General features: G+C 45.5%; 1 protein-coding gene and 1 long non-coding RNA gene across 5 annotated transcripts in view; one reads left to right on the top strand and one right to left on the bottom strand.

Annotated features, from left to right (window-relative positions):
* Positions 1-564: 564 nt before the first annotated feature.
* LOC142503981 (uncharacterized) lies at positions 565-5,265 on the bottom strand. The gene is made up of 3 exons (XR_012804150.1): positions 2,946-5,265; positions 2,334-2,465; positions 565-1,452 (listed from the first exon to the last, which is right to left on the bottom strand). It is a non-coding gene; the product is annotated as an uncharacterized LOC142503981 (long non-coding RNA).
* RNPC3 (RNA binding region (RNP1, RRM) containing 3) overlaps positions 5,248-16,737 on the top strand; it is a 34,527-nt gene continuing 23,037 nt past the window's right edge. For 3 of the 4 annotated variants that reach the window (XM_075617019.1, XM_075617018.1, XM_075617020.1), the window contains exons 1-5: positions 5,248-5,483; positions 5,717-5,764; positions 6,536-6,651; positions 7,885-7,965; positions 10,356-10,467. In XM_075617019.1, the coding sequence (XP_075473134.1) occupies positions 5,343-5,483; positions 5,717-5,764; positions 6,536-6,651; positions 7,885-7,965; positions 10,356-10,467 (498 nt within the window). In that variant the 5' untranslated portion in view covers positions 5,248-5,342. The remainder of the gene's footprint in view (positions 5,484-5,716; positions 5,765-6,535; positions 6,652-7,884; positions 7,966-10,355; positions 10,468-16,737) is intronic. The other variant, XM_075617016.1, reaches the window with a different exon arrangement.

Genomic DNA, 16,737 nt, shown 5'->3' on the forward strand with positions numbered 1-16,737 from the left:
CTTGCCTCCCTGGTGAGGTCAGGGGGTGGCCATATGGGGTGCAACCCCTTTAATACCAGGCCAATCTCCCTCTACACTCCTGCCTACACCTGGTAAAGCTGCAGTCCCTTAGTGGGATGAAAATAAAGCAGGCAGAAGCCTGAGCTAAGCAACGTACAGCTTTGTATTATCCTGTTATTTCTCTAATTAACCCTAGAAGACTGTGTCGTGAAGAGCCCAGATAGACGTCAGCGCTACAAAAGAGTGGCGTTTGTCACATATGTACAGTATAATTCTTCACATGCACTTTTTCGAACTGGTATGTCACATCTAAAAGGGACCTATATAACCTATTATATGAATTGGTCAACATTATTATACAAAATAGTAGTTATTATGGTCATTTCACATGTACATTTATACACATATATACGTTTTTCACGTTTATATGCTTCTAATCATTATGGTCAGTTGTCTTGCTCCAGATATGTCCTCACTTACATATTTATAGACATATTTTTCAATACATACAATTTCTGTTTCTCACTGTACTTTGGTGTACAATATTATTAAATATTAGTGGAGGACATCATTCAGGTCAAATAGAGGTTTCCTTGTCTTGACCTAGTGGGACACTATGATAGGATGTTTCATATATTCTATATATACAAATAATTGTTAGCACATTTCTCTATGTATATTGCACTTTGATAATGTTATGTAATGTTTTACTTACTGTATTTTAGTTGCCCGTGTGTCTTTAATATTATCGTCACTCCCACGCGAATAGGTGATGCCGGTAGCAGCTCCGCAGGTTTAAAGCTCGCAGTCAAGCGGGCTAATAGGAAGCCGCAAGGGATGACATCATGGCTTCCTATTGGCCCATGAGATGCGGGAGCTTTAAATCCGCCATTTCGATAACCCCACACAGCCCTCTTAGAACTACTACCGGCTTTCCCTATATAGGCTAGTGTTACGGGAAACCAGGACACTTTCACGGGATCAAGCACCAGACAGGACACAGAGATCAAATAAAGGGTATTTATTCTGACCAGCAGACACAACACACTATCACATAACAGAGCTATGCTCACCAACCAGGGGATACAGGGGGAATCCTAGGTGTCCAGCGCCACCGAAATGGCTTACCCGATGCAGCTTCCCCTCCTGTGGGGGATCGGGAACTCCAGGCAGCGCTGGATGCAAGTTACAGGTGAGCAGGTTTAAAGCTCTGGAGCGTTGCAGAACCTCGTTCTCAGGTGTCTCCGACACAGCCTCGGGCCACACTACGTAGTCCGCCTGCACGCCGGCTTTGAAGAAGTCTGAGGAGCACAGATCGGTGCTCCCTTTCATAGTTTCCCAGTCTCCAAAGGAAAGCTTGGAAAACGGGGCTCCGACCAATTGTCTCAGGCCAATCACAGCGCCAGGGCTCATCTGTGTTAGCCAATCCGGGCTGGGGGCGTGTCAAGGAGGCTGAGGCAAGGCGAGTTGGAATTAGAAACTGGTCAATGAGAACAGTGCCTACGAGACTCATACCCAGCCCATTCTCAGTGCCGGCTCACTATCTCCCTCTGAGATCGGCGCCTCGCTGTCTGGGGCAGACAATGGCTCTGCTTAATGGACCGATGTCTCCCAGATAGGAGAACGTCCCATCCCTGCTCCCCTTTGTCTTCAACCCCCTCATGGAAGCAGCTAAACCTGGATCCCTGAGCATGCAGGCCGGGCAAGTGTGTTAACAGCCTAGCATGCCCTGGGAACCAAGAAACACATTTTTACAGTGAAACACAGTACATTACTTATAATAGATGTTTACACATACATTAATACACCTAGGGTTGCCAGAAGTCCCATATATACAGGAGTGTCCCTTATTTCTTTGACTTATCCCATTGTCCCGGAAAGGTCTGTCGGGACGCATTATTATCCTGTATTTTAGTTCCTTGACGTGAAATGCCTGAACTTATAATTACTGTCATGACATCAGTCATAAAAAAACTTATTATAAGAGCCACATTGCCCCTACCATCACAATAAGTGTCTCAGGAAGCAGGGGGTCCACGGGGCTGAAACGAACGTGGTTCAGCTCGAGACCGGTAAAGTCAAAGGGAGGTAATGAATTTCTCAAGAAGTTCCAGACAAAATCTTCAATAATGGCATTCAAAATACATACGAATGGGCCTCTTTTGCAGAGTGGGTAAAAGGTTCAAGCTAATGTGAAGTCTTGTACTTTTCTTAGTATCAAAAAACCCGCCCCCTGAAGGTCACAGTGAGTGAATACAATCCACACCTCTACAGCCTCATCTGGGATGTCTATTCATATACATTTCTTCAACAAGACATACTGTAGTACTCACAATCTCTTCTCTGATTCATGTTCGTCCTTTCCCACTCTTTGAGTCTCTGCTGGAGGCGTAACAATAAGGTTCAGAGGCTCCCTTGGCTGTGCGCTGCTGCCTTCATTGACCCCCTGCTTTAATCCTATCATTCTAAAAAAAAAATAACATTAAAAAGAAGGAATGCAGGATTCCAGCTTTAAGAAAATAAATCAGACAACTACAGTATAAGTATGTTCAAATTGTTTTGCAAGAACTGTATAACCAGGAAATCCCTCTTCTTCTAAAAGAAAAACCTACTGGATTGCAGAGATTTGGGGAAGAATCCTAACGGAATCATTTGCAATATTTGGTTCCAAAAAAAAGCTATTTGTTTTGATGATGTAAGCCAGGGGGCGGCCAAGGCCAGTCCTCAAGGGCCACAGACAGGTCAAGTTGTAAGGATATCCCTGCTTCAGCACAGGTGGTGCAGACGTTGACTGAGCCACTGATTGAGCCACCTGTGCTGAAGCAGGGATATCCTTAACATTTTGGGAGTTGAAATGATTAAACGATTGCTTAAAATGGAGTGTTACGTGGCTGAGCGCTTTGACTTCAGTAAGACTCCAATAAATGTGGATAAGTGGGATTTGCCTTTGACGTGGCCAATGGAAATGGTCTAGGACAGTACGCCGTGGCCATTTCGATGCAGCATGTGTCACCGCTGGAGACCTTTCAGCCTGGACATTTCGGCGCCCGCAGATGACCAGGGAGTCTGGACGCATCTGCCTCTTGCTGCTGCTGCTGCTGCTCTGGACAAAGGGACAAGAGGGTAATGCAGGAGGAGCCGGGGGGTATTGTCTAACCCTAATATTCCTAATCCTAACAGCTTCTGTGAGAGACGTTTAGCCCTATAACTCTCAATACAGCTTGAAAACGTTAAATTCAAAGATGGGATACACAATTCTGTACCCTTGAAAACATCTTCCCATAACCCCCCTGCAATAATCACGAGTGGTGGAGACAGAGCAAGTTTTCTGCGTGATGTTTCTGTTGATGGAAGGTGCTGATTTATTATTACTTATTGTTATTAATTAAATAGTGATCATCCTTAGCGCACCGGCCCAGCCTCACTCAGATGGGCTCTCCCTTTAGGAGACGCTCATTTGAAGCCAGTCGCTCATTAGGAATCAGTCTCACTCATTAGGGAGCAGTCTCCCTCATTACACCTGTCTGCAAGGAGGCTACTACTTATAGGACTGTTCTTTGAACAAGAGTCACGCTTTGATAAAGCGCCGTAGAGGTGGGAAACGCAATGTCTGTTTGTAATTTTGGCTTTTATGCCTAATAATCATTATTTCTACTTTCCTCCAGCCCAGCCCATTCTTCCGCAGCGCTCATTCCTCATTCTCTACATTCTCGCTCATTAGGAATCAGTCTCGCTCACTAGGGAGCAGTCTCTCGCTCATCCCTTTCTCTACAATCTCGCTCATTAGGAAGCAGTCTCGCTCATTAGGGAGCAGTCTCTCGCTCATTCCTTTCTCTACATTCTCGCTCATTAGGAAGCAGTCTCGCTCATTAGGAGGCAGTCTCTCGCTCATTCCTTTCTCTACATTCTCGCTCATTAGGAAGCAGTCTCGCTCATTCGGAGGCAGTCTCTCGCTCATTCCTTTCTCTACATTCTCGCTTATTAAGAGTCGATCTCGCTAATTAGGAAGTAGTCTCGCTCATTAGGAGGCGGTCTTGCTCATTAGGAGGCGTCTCGCTCATTAGGAAACAGTCTTACTCATTAGGAGGCGGTCTCACTCATTAGGAAGCAGTCTCACTCATTAGGAGGTCTCTCATTAGGAGGCGGTCTCACTCATTAGGAGGCAGTCTCTTACATTAGGAAGCAGTCTCACTCATTAGAAGGTGGTCTCGCTCATTCGGAGGTCTCTCATGAGTGTCTCTCATTAGGAGGCGGTCTCACTCATTAGGAGGCAGTCTCGCACATTAGGAAGAAGTCTCACTCATTAGAAGGTGGTCTCGCTCATTCGGAGGTCTCTCATTAGGAGGCGGTCTCACTCATTAGGAGGCAGTCTCGCACATTAGGAGGCAGTCTCGCACATTAGGAAGCAGTCTCACTCATTAGAAGGTGGTCTCGCTCATTCGGAGGTCTCTCATTAGGAGGCTCGCTCATTAGAAGGTGGTCTCGCTCATTCGGAGGTCTCTCATGAGTGTCGCTCATTAGGAGGCGGTCTCACTCATTAGGAGGCAGTCTCGCACATTAGGAAGAAGTCTCACTCATTAGAAGGTGGTCTCGCTCATTCGGAGGTCTCTCATTAGGAGGCGGTCTCACTCATTAGGTCTCTCTCATGAGGAAGTATCTCATTAGGAGACGGTCTCGCTCATTGGGAGGCTGTCTCGCTCATTAGGAGGCGGTCTCTCTCATTAGGAGGCGGTCTCGCTCATTAGGTCTCTCTCATGAGGAAGTCTCTCATTAGGAGACGGTCTCGCTCATTGGGAGGCTGTCTCGCTCATTAGGAGGCTGTCTCACTCATTAGTAGGCGGTCTCACACATTATGAGGCGGTCTCACTCATTATGATGCAGTCTTACTCATTAGGAGACGGTCTCGCTCATTAGGAAGCGATGTCACTCATTAGGAGGCAGTCTCACTCATTAAGAGACTGCCTCGCTCGTTAGGAGGCGATCTCACTCGTGGGCAGTCTCACACATTAGGAAGCGGTCTCACTCATTAGGAAGCAGTCTCACACATGAAGCGGTCTCACTCAGTCCCGCTCATATCAGACTCCCCCCCCCCCCCTTTCTCTGTGCATTGGTTTCCATGGTAACCCCAAAAATGTAGCGGTGGCCGGGTCTCCATGGTGACGCAGCTCTCGCGCAGGAAGTCTCGCGGCCTCCAAGCCGGGAGGAAGTCTCGCAGTATTTCGCGCAGGAAGTCTCGCGGCCTCCTAGCCGGGAGGAAGTCTCGCAGTATTTCGCGCAGGAAGTCTCGCGGCCTGCTCGCAGGGAGGAAGCCTCGGGCCGTGGAAGTGCAGGGGGGCGTGGAGATGCCGGGGGCCCCCGGGGGGAGGACGCTGCTGGTCCGGCACCTGCCGGCGGAACTGAGTCTAGAGGAGCAGAGAGAATTCCTACAGCAGTGCGGCGCCGAGACCGTGCGGCGGTGTGCGGGGAGAGGCGGCGGGAGGGAGGTGAGACCCGGAGAAGAGAAGGGGGGGAGGGTTACAGAGGGGAGGCTGTGCGGGGGTTTCAGAGGGGAGGCTGTCCGGGGGGGGTGGGTGGGGGTTACAGTGGGTAGGGAGGAGGGGGAGGCTGTGCGGGGGAGTAGAGAGGGGGGACACAGCGGGGGAGGCGTGTAGAGAGTATGTATATTTACCTCTAGTTTACTGATTGATGACATAATTTCTTTTCTTTTTTTTTTCAGAAACATGCGGCTTTTGCAACTTTCCAGAATGAGTTTGCAGCGGGAAAGGTTTGTCCCACTTTCTGCTTACTCCGCAGTCTAATTCAGGGGCGCGCAAACTTTTTTTGCGGCGCCCCCTCCTTACCTCGGGGTCGTGCGATGTCACGTGACCCGCGGTGTCATTTGAAGTCACGTTATGCCGCGTTGCCATGGTAACGCGTACTGGAGCCGGCACAACCTCGGTAAGTAGAGGTTGCAGAGGCCTCATGCGGTCCCTCGGCATTTCATTTAAATGCCTGGGGGAGAGCGCGTGACCTCTGCAGCTGCCCGTGCCACCCCAAAAAAATCTTGCGCCCCCCAGTTTGCGCACTGCTGGTCTAATTAATTCCTTTGGATGTATATCAGGAAGTGGCTCGGCTCCAGGGGACACCCCAGTTCCTATCTTGTTGGAAAATAAATACATGGGTGGGGGTAAGGAAAATCTCCCCCCCCCCCCTTATGACTAAGGTAACCTTGTCTATTGTTACAATTTGCAGCTCAAACTGCTGGGAACATTGGCAACAAATGATCACAAATGATCACAAACAGGAAAGTGTTTCAAAGATCTTGCACTGCTGGGGAGATGGCTAAACCTGCTATAGAAATCAGAGGATGATCAGTGTATTAACACTCATTAAAATGGAATTAAGAGATGAAGTAAAAAAAATGAAAATATATAATCTAATACTACAGAATTTATTTATTTAAAAACCACACGTGTGGGATATTGCAGGGAATGCTCCTGTCAATCTCCTGTCCTACAGTGAGTTGTACACATCCCTGTCCCATCTCTATCCGCAGGCTCTGTCCAGACTTCACCAGCTCACTGTGCTGGGTCACACTCTCGTGGTGGAGTATGCAAAGGAAAGCCACGTCCACCTACCAGACCAGCCCCCGTTCTCCGAGAAAAGTAAAAGGTTTGTGGCTTTCTCTGCCCCCAAATAATAATGTTGCAGAACACAAAGGTTACTGTAAAACTCATCCTGTAAAACAAGCAGCAAGAAGACGTCAGGATCAGAGGGGTTTGTCCTAATCTTCTCTCCTTCTCTGAGTTGATTATAACCATACAGTATACAGTATTGGGATATTCACCTTAAAGTAGAATGTTAGTCCCCGGTCACTTTTTTGATTACGTGTAGGAAGAAGGGGGGTGTCCGGAGCAAAACTGCGTTAATTTCACATCTGGGGGCCCCCTACTTCCCAAGACACTTACGTATGGAGGTATGTGTCCCCTACAGAGTAAACAAAGTGGGCGGTTAAATCTCCCTCGTCGCGCGGGCCAGTAGGATCCTGCAACATTGTTCGCGGCTCTCCGCGTCACTGGGGGTTTTAAACCTCCATGAAGTACCGATGGCACTTTCTCCGATGGGTCCTCTGAGCTGAAATGAGCGCAGTTTCCCTTGAGAGACACCCTGCTTCCTATACATGTATAAAAAAAAGATGGTCTCGAGGTGTGACTGCTGCTTTAGCCCTTTGAGTGCAACGGCCCCTCTGGCACACTGCGGTCACGGTAACGCAATCAATAGCGGTCATAGGACCGTGGCAGACATTTTTCAGGAACAGAAGCGAATCCTACTGGGCAGATGGCACCCTGCGTCCTCGCGGCGCACAGAGCACAATCTACCCAGGAAAACAAACCTCACTACACCGTGGGACCTCAGGAGTGCCAGACTCCATGACATAGCCACTACTCCCCCTGGGAGTGCCAGCCCCATGATGTAGCCACTACTCCCCCTGGGAGTTCCAGCCCCATGATGTAGCCACTACTCACCCTCGGAGCGCCAGACCCCATGACGTAGTCACTACTCCCCCTAGGAGCGGCAGACCCCATGACGTAGCCACTACCCCCCCTGGGAGCGCCAGACCCCATGACGTAGCCACTACTCCCCCTGGGAGCGCCAGACCCCATGACGTAGCCACTACTCCCCCTGGGAGCGCCAGCCCCCATGACGTAGCCACTACTCCCCCTGGGAGCGCCAGACCCCATGAAGTAGCCACTACTCCCCCTGGGAGCACCAGACCCCATGATGTAGTGCGATCACTGATACTCTATTCAAAAAGACAAACATATTTGTATGATTGAAACTTGGAGTTTTTCTCTTACTAATTTCTATTATGTAATAATAATTTATTCTATTTAATGTGTTTAGTCCCCCGAAAGCGGATGAAAAGAAAGAAGTGAAACCCCCAAACCAGATCACCATAGAACGAGGAATTGCACCAAATCATGGGTTTGTATCTCTTCTTCTTTTTTCAATTTCTTTGTTAATGTATTTAAGGTGCAGTCTCACGCAGTCGGCCAGAGCACAAACTTGTGTCACAAATTTAAGTCGCCTTCCCTGAACAAATCGAGCCGTGTCAATAGCAAAGATATTTTTTTGAAAATGAATTACAAATGAAATTTGTTTGCGGCCTCTGAATGCGGGAGTGTCCTTCAATCACGCCATTTATTCCCCCGATCTCACTCGCTATTTATCAGACAGCCAGCAGAGATAAGGGGAGAACAGATTTTGCCTGTGTAAACTCTTGTTCAACACAGACATCAGACAAAAGGGAGCAGCTGGAGGAAATCAAAACCCTTCCTGAGGCTCGACTTACAGACGACAGGGCAATATTCACTAAGATATGCTACACCAAATGTCGCGTCATAGGGCAGTAAGATGTCTCGTGGAGTCACACCGTGTCGGGTATATATGGGCCCTAATCTGCTTAAGTGACATATGTTCTGTTTCCCCTGAGAAGCTGGGGCGTTGAGAGGTTGAGTACATAGAGATACTTCATTATCCGGTGCAGCGTGACCCTTTTTTTTGAGTTTGAGAATCGGTACCACTATTGGGTTACTTGGGTTGAAGCGTGCAGACCTGCTCTGAAATGTACACCGCTTAGCATGCTGACCATGGAAGTGGTGTATTTGATCAGTTGCATGCAGTTGTTGGTCGTTCCAAGGTTACCAGGTCGGAGTTGGTAAGACGCCAGCAGCTGTTGAGCAGACCCCGAGTTATACGCTACGCGTTTCGCACTAGGCTCTGTTTACGTTCGACAAGCCTAGACCTGGAATTATATAATATGTACCTATTAAACATTCAATTGTTGCCTATATGACGATCATTCTTGGGAATACTTTAATGAATGTGCATGCGCTTTGGTGCATAGAATAAAATAATGTATCTAATTCATACAATAGGTAGTATTATGCATGTTATCAGACCAGCAGTGGTTTCTAGCGTCCAAGCTTTTGAATTTCTTGGGGTGGTTCTTCATTTAGTTTGTATAAAAGCCGAGTGTGCATCTCGTCAGTGTTGTGTCCTCCGTGTCTTGAGCTCCGATGTGGACGGAAAGTTCAGGTAAAAACAGCTCACGGCTTCACTGTAGATTTTATATGGGGCGTATACATTTCTGCTGTTTAAATTGCCAGTGAGAGACGTTTTTAAACATGCGTTAGTGCAGGGGTGCTCAACTTCAGTCTTCAAGACCCCGAACAGGTCAAGGTTTAAAGATATCCCAGCTACAGCACAGGTGGCTCAATCAGTCCCTGCTTCGACTGAGCCACCTGTGCTGAAGCTGGGATATCTTGACCTGTTGGGGAGTCTTGAGGACTGGAGTTGAGAACCCCTAGGGGTTAGTGTATCAAGGATTTCTCCCTGCTTATATCAGTGAGCAATTAGGGATGGGATTATATGGAGTAGGTGGAGACACTTTTGGGAGTCGCATTTAATAGTAATGAATGACCATCTGCGTTTGGGGAGATCTCTTATACAACCCAGAAAAAAACAGCAAGTTCCGCGGTGGCACAAGCAGAGCTTTTCAGGGAGAGTAACGTTAATACCCTCACACTGTAATAGGATTTTTCACATCACAATTTGCAGGTTGTTATTGCGCCCATTTTATGAGCCAGAAAGAAGGGGACGTAATCCCCCCCCATATTTAACTAAGGCTGCGCTTATAGTGCCGGCGATGCAACGTCGCATGAAAACAAAAGCATTGCCGCCGTCGCAAGTGCTTATAGTAAGCGCAACGCGATGGCGGCAACCAAAAATTTGGAAGCCGATTAAAATTTGATTTTTCAGAGGCTGTCGCCACATGTGATAGCCTCTGAACCAATCAATGGCCAGCTCACCAGCGACGTCGCCAAAAGTTAAATTATAATTTTCGCGGGTGGCGACGGTGACATCACCCGTCGCGCGCACTATAAGCGCGGCCTAACTGTGCCAGATTTATGATTAGTTGTTACTACGTTTCTTACATTTGCTGCAGACACAGAGTAATATCACTTTAACGTCCGAGTCAGGGCGGCCAGCTCCAGTCCTCAAAACCCCCCCACAGGTCAGGTTTTCAGGATGTCCCTGCCTCAGTTGTCCCTGCTTCGAAGACTGAGCCACTGATTGAGCCCCCTGTGATGAAGCAGGGATATCCAGAAAACATGTCCTGTTGGTGGCTCTTGAAGACTGTAGTTGACCACCCCTGATCCAAGTAATTCATCCCCTCCCAGTCAGTCTGTGTGTGCACCATTGGTAATCTTTTTGCTTCCGGTATTAATAATTGCTGTTATTTTAAAGACACCGAAGTCTGCATCTTGGATCTCTCTCATCTGATGGTTTTGCATTTTATGTTCTCCCTCCAGCCTGGCATTTCCAATAAGGTCCAGTCTGAAGTATCTATACCCCCCTCCTACCAATACCGTTCTGACAAACATCGCCAACGCCTTGGCCAGCGTGCCCAAGTTCTACGTGCAGGTAACATCTTTTCTCTCTCTCTAAGATGTCATTGTGGCCAGGGAAAACGGGGATCTTTGTTTCTTACACGTTTATATTGTATGACAATATGGTGCAATCTGTTTGTTTACGACTTGTTTTGCTCTTCACATCCTTAGTATAACAAACTCTCCTAATGTGAGGCCACGGTTTTCATATCCGTGGGATTCTGGCAGCTGTCCTTGGGAGGAATTCGGAAGTACATATGCACACGGACAAAAGTGTACTTTCCATAAATTTGCATGCTCCGCATCTGTGGGAAGATTAGGGGCAATCCAAGGGGCACTTTAGTGAGGGGGGGGGGAATGTCGGTTGCTTTAATATACGCCACGTTTCATTTATTTTTATTGAAAACTAAATTACCTAAGCTGCCGATCGATACATTCTCCCGTGATCAATCGGCAAAGATCCTGCTTCCCAGGGTTCACTTAATGGCTGCCTCTCCTTTTCAGATAAATCCTTCAGTTAGTGTAATTATGCAGCTACAATGTATCCTTATATGACAAAAGTAACATTGTCTATTGTTAGTTTGCAGCACAAACTGCTGGGAACGTTGGCAACAAATGATCACAAACTGGAAAGTGTTGCAAAGATCTTGCACTGCTGGGGAGGTGGCTAAAACCTGCTATAGAAATCACAGGATTCTCAGTATACTAAAACTCATTAAAAATCGCATTAAGAGTTGAATAATAAAAAAATACAAAAAGTTTTCTGTAATTCTACAGAACTGATTTTAAAAAAAAAAGCATGTGTAAGATATTGCATGAATTGCTCCTTTACATAAATTACATTTATTTGTAAACTACATTTCTCATAGCGAGATGCATAATCTGAATTACAACACCCAAACTGCCTGCACACCGGGGATTAATGTAAACCCAATAATAAACTGGATGTGTAACATAGAAGTAAAGCCTCCAATAAAATATGGGTGATTAAAATAATTTATTCATAATAAGGTCTAAACGACCACAAACATAATAAAAACACAAGACAATCGGTAAGATTCCCGCTCTAGTGCTGCAGTGTGCACACACACTATAAACCAATAACATACAAGGATAACAAATACTGAGACCCTTTGGAAACAAGAATGCCCAAAAAGCAGTGCTAGTCCGCATACAATAGTCAGAATACCAATCACTGTGCAATAGGCTGTAAAAGGGGGAGAGGCACTCACCACAGAAGCGCAAGCTGGAGCCGCTCGCTGGCGCTAAACACTCCGGACCGCACCAGCCGCGGAGATGACACCAGAGCCTGAACTTCCTTGTTCACTGCCTCAGCCAATCAGCAAGCGCGTTAGTGACCTCTACGCGTTTCGCAACAGAGTGCTTCGTCAGGAGGTCACCTACGCGCTTAAATCAGAAGTGATGGCCAACTCCTCCCTAATGCTAATCTGATAGCCTTCTCATTAACGGCTATCCAATGTGTAATGCTAATAAACACAAACAGCAATGGTTTAGCAATATACTCACTGTTATGTACAAACATTAATCACACTTAAAAAAAAATAATAAAAGGCTCTACCTTTAAAAATGGAGGTAGAGCTTTTTATTATTTTTTGTAACTCTTTGTATTTTATTGCGAGACAGAATGTTACCTAACGGCGCTAGCGGAAAGAAAAATGAACACAATATAAAGTGTTAATAAAATAAACAACATCAGTGTCCGATACTACCAGAAACTCCTTGGTAATTAGCAATAGCAGGTAAGTCCAAACACATGATGACTCCAAAGATGATCAGTTCGGGGGGTACCGCATATGTGGAAAGAAAAAACAAAACAAAATAGTGTAACACTGTTGGAATACCAAACAGATTAGCAAGAGAAAGGGGATGATTAGACCCCAGAGGAAAACACTAGTGCAAGATAGTGAGTAAAACAAAGGTACATTTAATGAACAATGACAATTTTTTTAAAAACAGCTCCTCTCCACATGGTGTCAAACAGCAGTTAGAATCCTACTTACTGAACCCAAGTAGGAAATGCGCATTGAGAATCTCATATAATAGGAAATCGCCTTCCACAACCATCAGCTACTCTCGGGGCTCCCAGACCTGCTGGGGCGGGCTGAACCTCCGTCTCGCTGGGGCTCGTTCCGGCTGGCTTCCCTCTACTTGGTATGTCACTCCCGATCCCCTGTATGTCCGCAAGCCTCTCTCGCGAGAGTAGATGGTGTGTCCGCGGCTTGTATCCGGGTATGACGTCACGGGGGGTCTCCGGTTCGTTAGGAGAGAGCGCACATAGATGCAACTCTGTTTGGGAGTAGGGCAAGCTCCACCCTACGCGTTTCACGGATCCTCAAATCCATAATGCCATGTTGTTAATGATTGACAGCCATAAAAAATTATATAATAATAAATAATAGATAAAATAAAAAATGATAAAATAAATAAACAAATAATAAAATTAAAATAATTATAAAAATTACAATAAAACTAAAAGTTAGAAATAAATAACCATAATACTGAATTAACAAATATAAATGTGTCATGTGTAAACTATAGTTTCAAATTTATTAGAAGCAACACTAGCTCATATCTTAGTTTAGTTTTGGACAATATAGTCATAAACCGATAAGCTACTGATAATTTTCTCAATGGTATTGTATTGTATGTCTATTTTATATAGCGCCAAAAGTGTACTCAGAGCTTTACAAAGAATACAGTACAGGGAATTATAATTATACAGTAAGTGCAGCAAAATCAGACAATAGGAAAGGAAATCCCTGCCCTGAAGAGCTTACAATCTAAGAGGTTTAATGGGAAACTTACAGAGACAGTAGGTGAGGGAGTAAGTGCTGTAGCTGGCAGTGCTTGGTCACAATGTGTGGTAGGAGTGTGGGACAATAGCCTTGAGTGCAGGCTATTGGGATACTTGATTTGTGGGGTGAGATTTAAGGCTGGTCAGTATTAAATGAAAAGGTTAACACCATTTACAGGGAAAGAGATGGCAGGGATGCATGAGTGAGATCAGGTGTGTATGTCTGACTTCAGGCAATGGGGAGATCCCCAGCAGTGGGAAGGAGTAGATAGAGGATTTGGGTGGGTGTTTTTTATTGAGGGGTATAGAAGTTGTTGGGAGAGGGGTGTATAATTAATGGTGGAGTGGGGAAGTTGGAGAGAACAGAGACATTCAGAAAGGAGTGAGGAAACGGTAAACAGAAAAAGCAGTAGGGAGGGCATAGTAAGATGCAGGAAGAGAGACTTCACAGGTAATGGAGGATAAAAATGAACAAATAATCACAGATGTTGAAAGAGAATGTCTCACAGTGGCAAAGTTGTAATGCAGAGTCCAGATCTTCCTCCAATTTCAACTACAATAATTAACTCTTGTAGACACTTTAGATATGACACTTATGATGTGACTCTTTTGATGTTACACAGCCATATGGCTCACAGCCAAGTATTGCCCTTGAGATTAACTCAAAGACAATATATTATGCCTCATCACATGTATGGTTGTGTCTACAGATCTATAATACATTCCCATGTACTAATAATATGACCTATATGACCTGTGTAGCCATGCTAAGGCGAGACAGAAAACTAGACCAAATAGTAAAAGACCAACATGAATGAAGGGCTAGGTACTAATCCCAACAACCTTCATTCGTTAAGGATTATTCACCCAAAAAAGGAACTATGCTGAAATCTACGTTTAGTCCTTGAGGGGCTAGCGTGTGCAACTCATATATCCAAAAACGTTCCCTCTGCCAAATGGAGTGGAAGTGTTTTCTCCAAAGAACAGTGGAGCTCTATGTGAAACTCCTCCACATAAGAGACATTGCATTGTGTTATGATATTTTTACATCAATAATACCATTCATGGGGTAATGTATGTAACCATACCGTAGGCTGTTACGGTTTACAATGGCCTTTAGACCTTAATTAATTAATTAATTAATCAATTTGAAGGGTATTTGTCATGATAATATCAGGAACTACTAGGTCGTTTAATCCCCGTTGGTGCTTGAGGGGTTAATGACATACAGCTGCGGCCGCCTTTATCCTAATGCGGCCAGATCCGCGGCGCTCTGATAACGACGGGCAGATGCGGTATATTTTCGTTTTTTTTCGGAGCGGTTTCCGGTATGTTGGCGCTTGGATTTTTAGCGCTGTCTGCTATACTGCAATACCGTCTAAAAACACAGGTGGGCGCGCGCAGTATTTGTAAAATGGAAGATTTACAGTATACAGTATTACAAAAATATAACGTTGCGTCTTCGAATATAAAATTAACACATTTCTGTATGTACTGTATTGTACTGGATCTCCTCTTACCTCTCCCATCGTACCTTCAGTGTCTCTTTTGCTAACACCTCCTCCTCCTCTATTGATCTCTCTGTGGGGGTACCCCAGGGCTCTGTCCTGGGACCCCTTCTCTTTTCTCTCTACACACTCTCTCTAGGTGACCTAATCACATCTTTTGGGTTTAAATATCACCTCTATGCTGACGACACACAAATTTACCTTTCAACCCCTGACCTTACACCTGCTATACAGACCAAAGTTTCTGAATGCCTCTCTGGAATATCATCCTGGATGGCCATCCGCCGACTGAAACTTAACATGGCAAAAACAGAGCTCCTTATACTACCTCCCAAACCTGGCCCTACTACATCCTTCCACATTGCTATTGGAAATACGATCATTCACCCAGTAGCCCAAGCACGCTGCCTAGGGGTCACACTTGATTCCTCTCTCTCATTCTCCTCTCATATTCAAAACGTTTCTAAAACTTGTCGCTTTTTCCTCCGCAATATCACAAAGATACGCCCTTTCCTCTGTTACTCAACTGCTAAAACTCTGACTCAGGCCCTCATTCTCTCACGTCTCGATTACTGCAACCTCCTGCTGTCCGGCCTTCCTACCTCTCACTTGTCTCCCCTACAATCTATCCTAAACACTGCTGCCAGAATCACTCTACTCTTTCCTAAATCTGTCTCAGCGTCTCCCCTGCTGAAATCCCTCTCCTGGCTTCCGATTAAATCGCGTATCTCACACTCAATTCTACTGCTCACTTTTAAAGCTTTACATTCTTCTGCCCCTCATTACATCTCAGCCCTAATTTCTCGCTATGCACCATCACGACTCTTGCGTTCTTCTCAAGGATGTCTTCTTTCTACCCCCTTTGTATCTAAAGCTCTCTCCCGCCTTAAACCTTTCTCACTTTCTGCCCCACACCTCTGGAATGCTCTTCCCCTCAATACCCGACTAGCCCCCTCGCTATCCACCTTTAAGACCCACCTTAAGACACATCTGCTTAAAGAAGCATATGAGTAGCACTGGATAATCATGGACACATGACACAAAGCTTGGCCTCCTGCAGACGCACTTACTAGTATTCCCTCCTACTGTCTCTGTACGTTCTCCCTACCTACCAATTAGATTGTAAGCTCCTCGGAGCAGGGACTCCTTCCTTAATGTTACTTTTACAGTATGTCTGAAGCACTTATTCCCATGATCTGTTATTTATATTTGTTATTTATTTGACATGTATTACTACTGTGAAGCGCTATGTACATTTTATGGCGCTATACAAATAAAGACATACATACATACATACATTTTGTAATCAGTACTTTTACTTCTTTTCATACTGTTTTTATATTATGCGTGTACTGTACAGTACTGTATGTCTCATTTGAACATTGTTGAAATGCATAGGCGTGTTACAGTATCACATTTCGGCGCATACAGTACAGCGCTCTCCCTCTCTCCCCCGCACACACACATGGCTAAAGTACTATTTCAAGAGAAATAGAGGAGTGATCCCCTAGCAATGCTCACAGGGAAAGTCCACGTAATGAAAATGCAATTGTAGCCTTTGAAGCATAAAGTCTTTCCAATCAAAACAGCATAATGAAGCTAGAACTCCATAATCCACAATGTATATGATCAATAGTGCCGCTGTGTCCCTTAATGACCACTCTCTGTGGACTCCCAATAGCCTGCAATAGGTAGATCTTGTATGGGTGTCAGTGTCTGGAGAGGACTATGAAATAGTAAGGTGCAAAATTGAGTAACAGTAAGTAATGAAATAACTCACTTGGTGATCATCTGGAGATCCAGGTGCTGTCGGCGTGCTCCTACCGAAAGAAATCGGCATAGGAAGGGTCGTGAAAGTCGGTGCAGCTGCCTTGGAAAAACGCGTGACAACAAATACAAAAATCTAGGTACAAAAGTTTATTGGCACATAAAAAAACAGCAAAAAAGCACTCTTACGCGTTTCGCGCGGTCTCCCACGCTT

The sequence above is a fragment of the Ascaphus truei genome, chromosome 10 (assembly GCF_040206685.1).
Source record: "Ascaphus truei isolate aAscTru1 chromosome 10, aAscTru1.hap1, whole genome shotgun sequence".
In the NCBI taxonomy this organism is placed as follows: domain Eukaryota; kingdom Metazoa; phylum Chordata; class Amphibia; order Anura; family Ascaphidae; genus Ascaphus; species Ascaphus truei.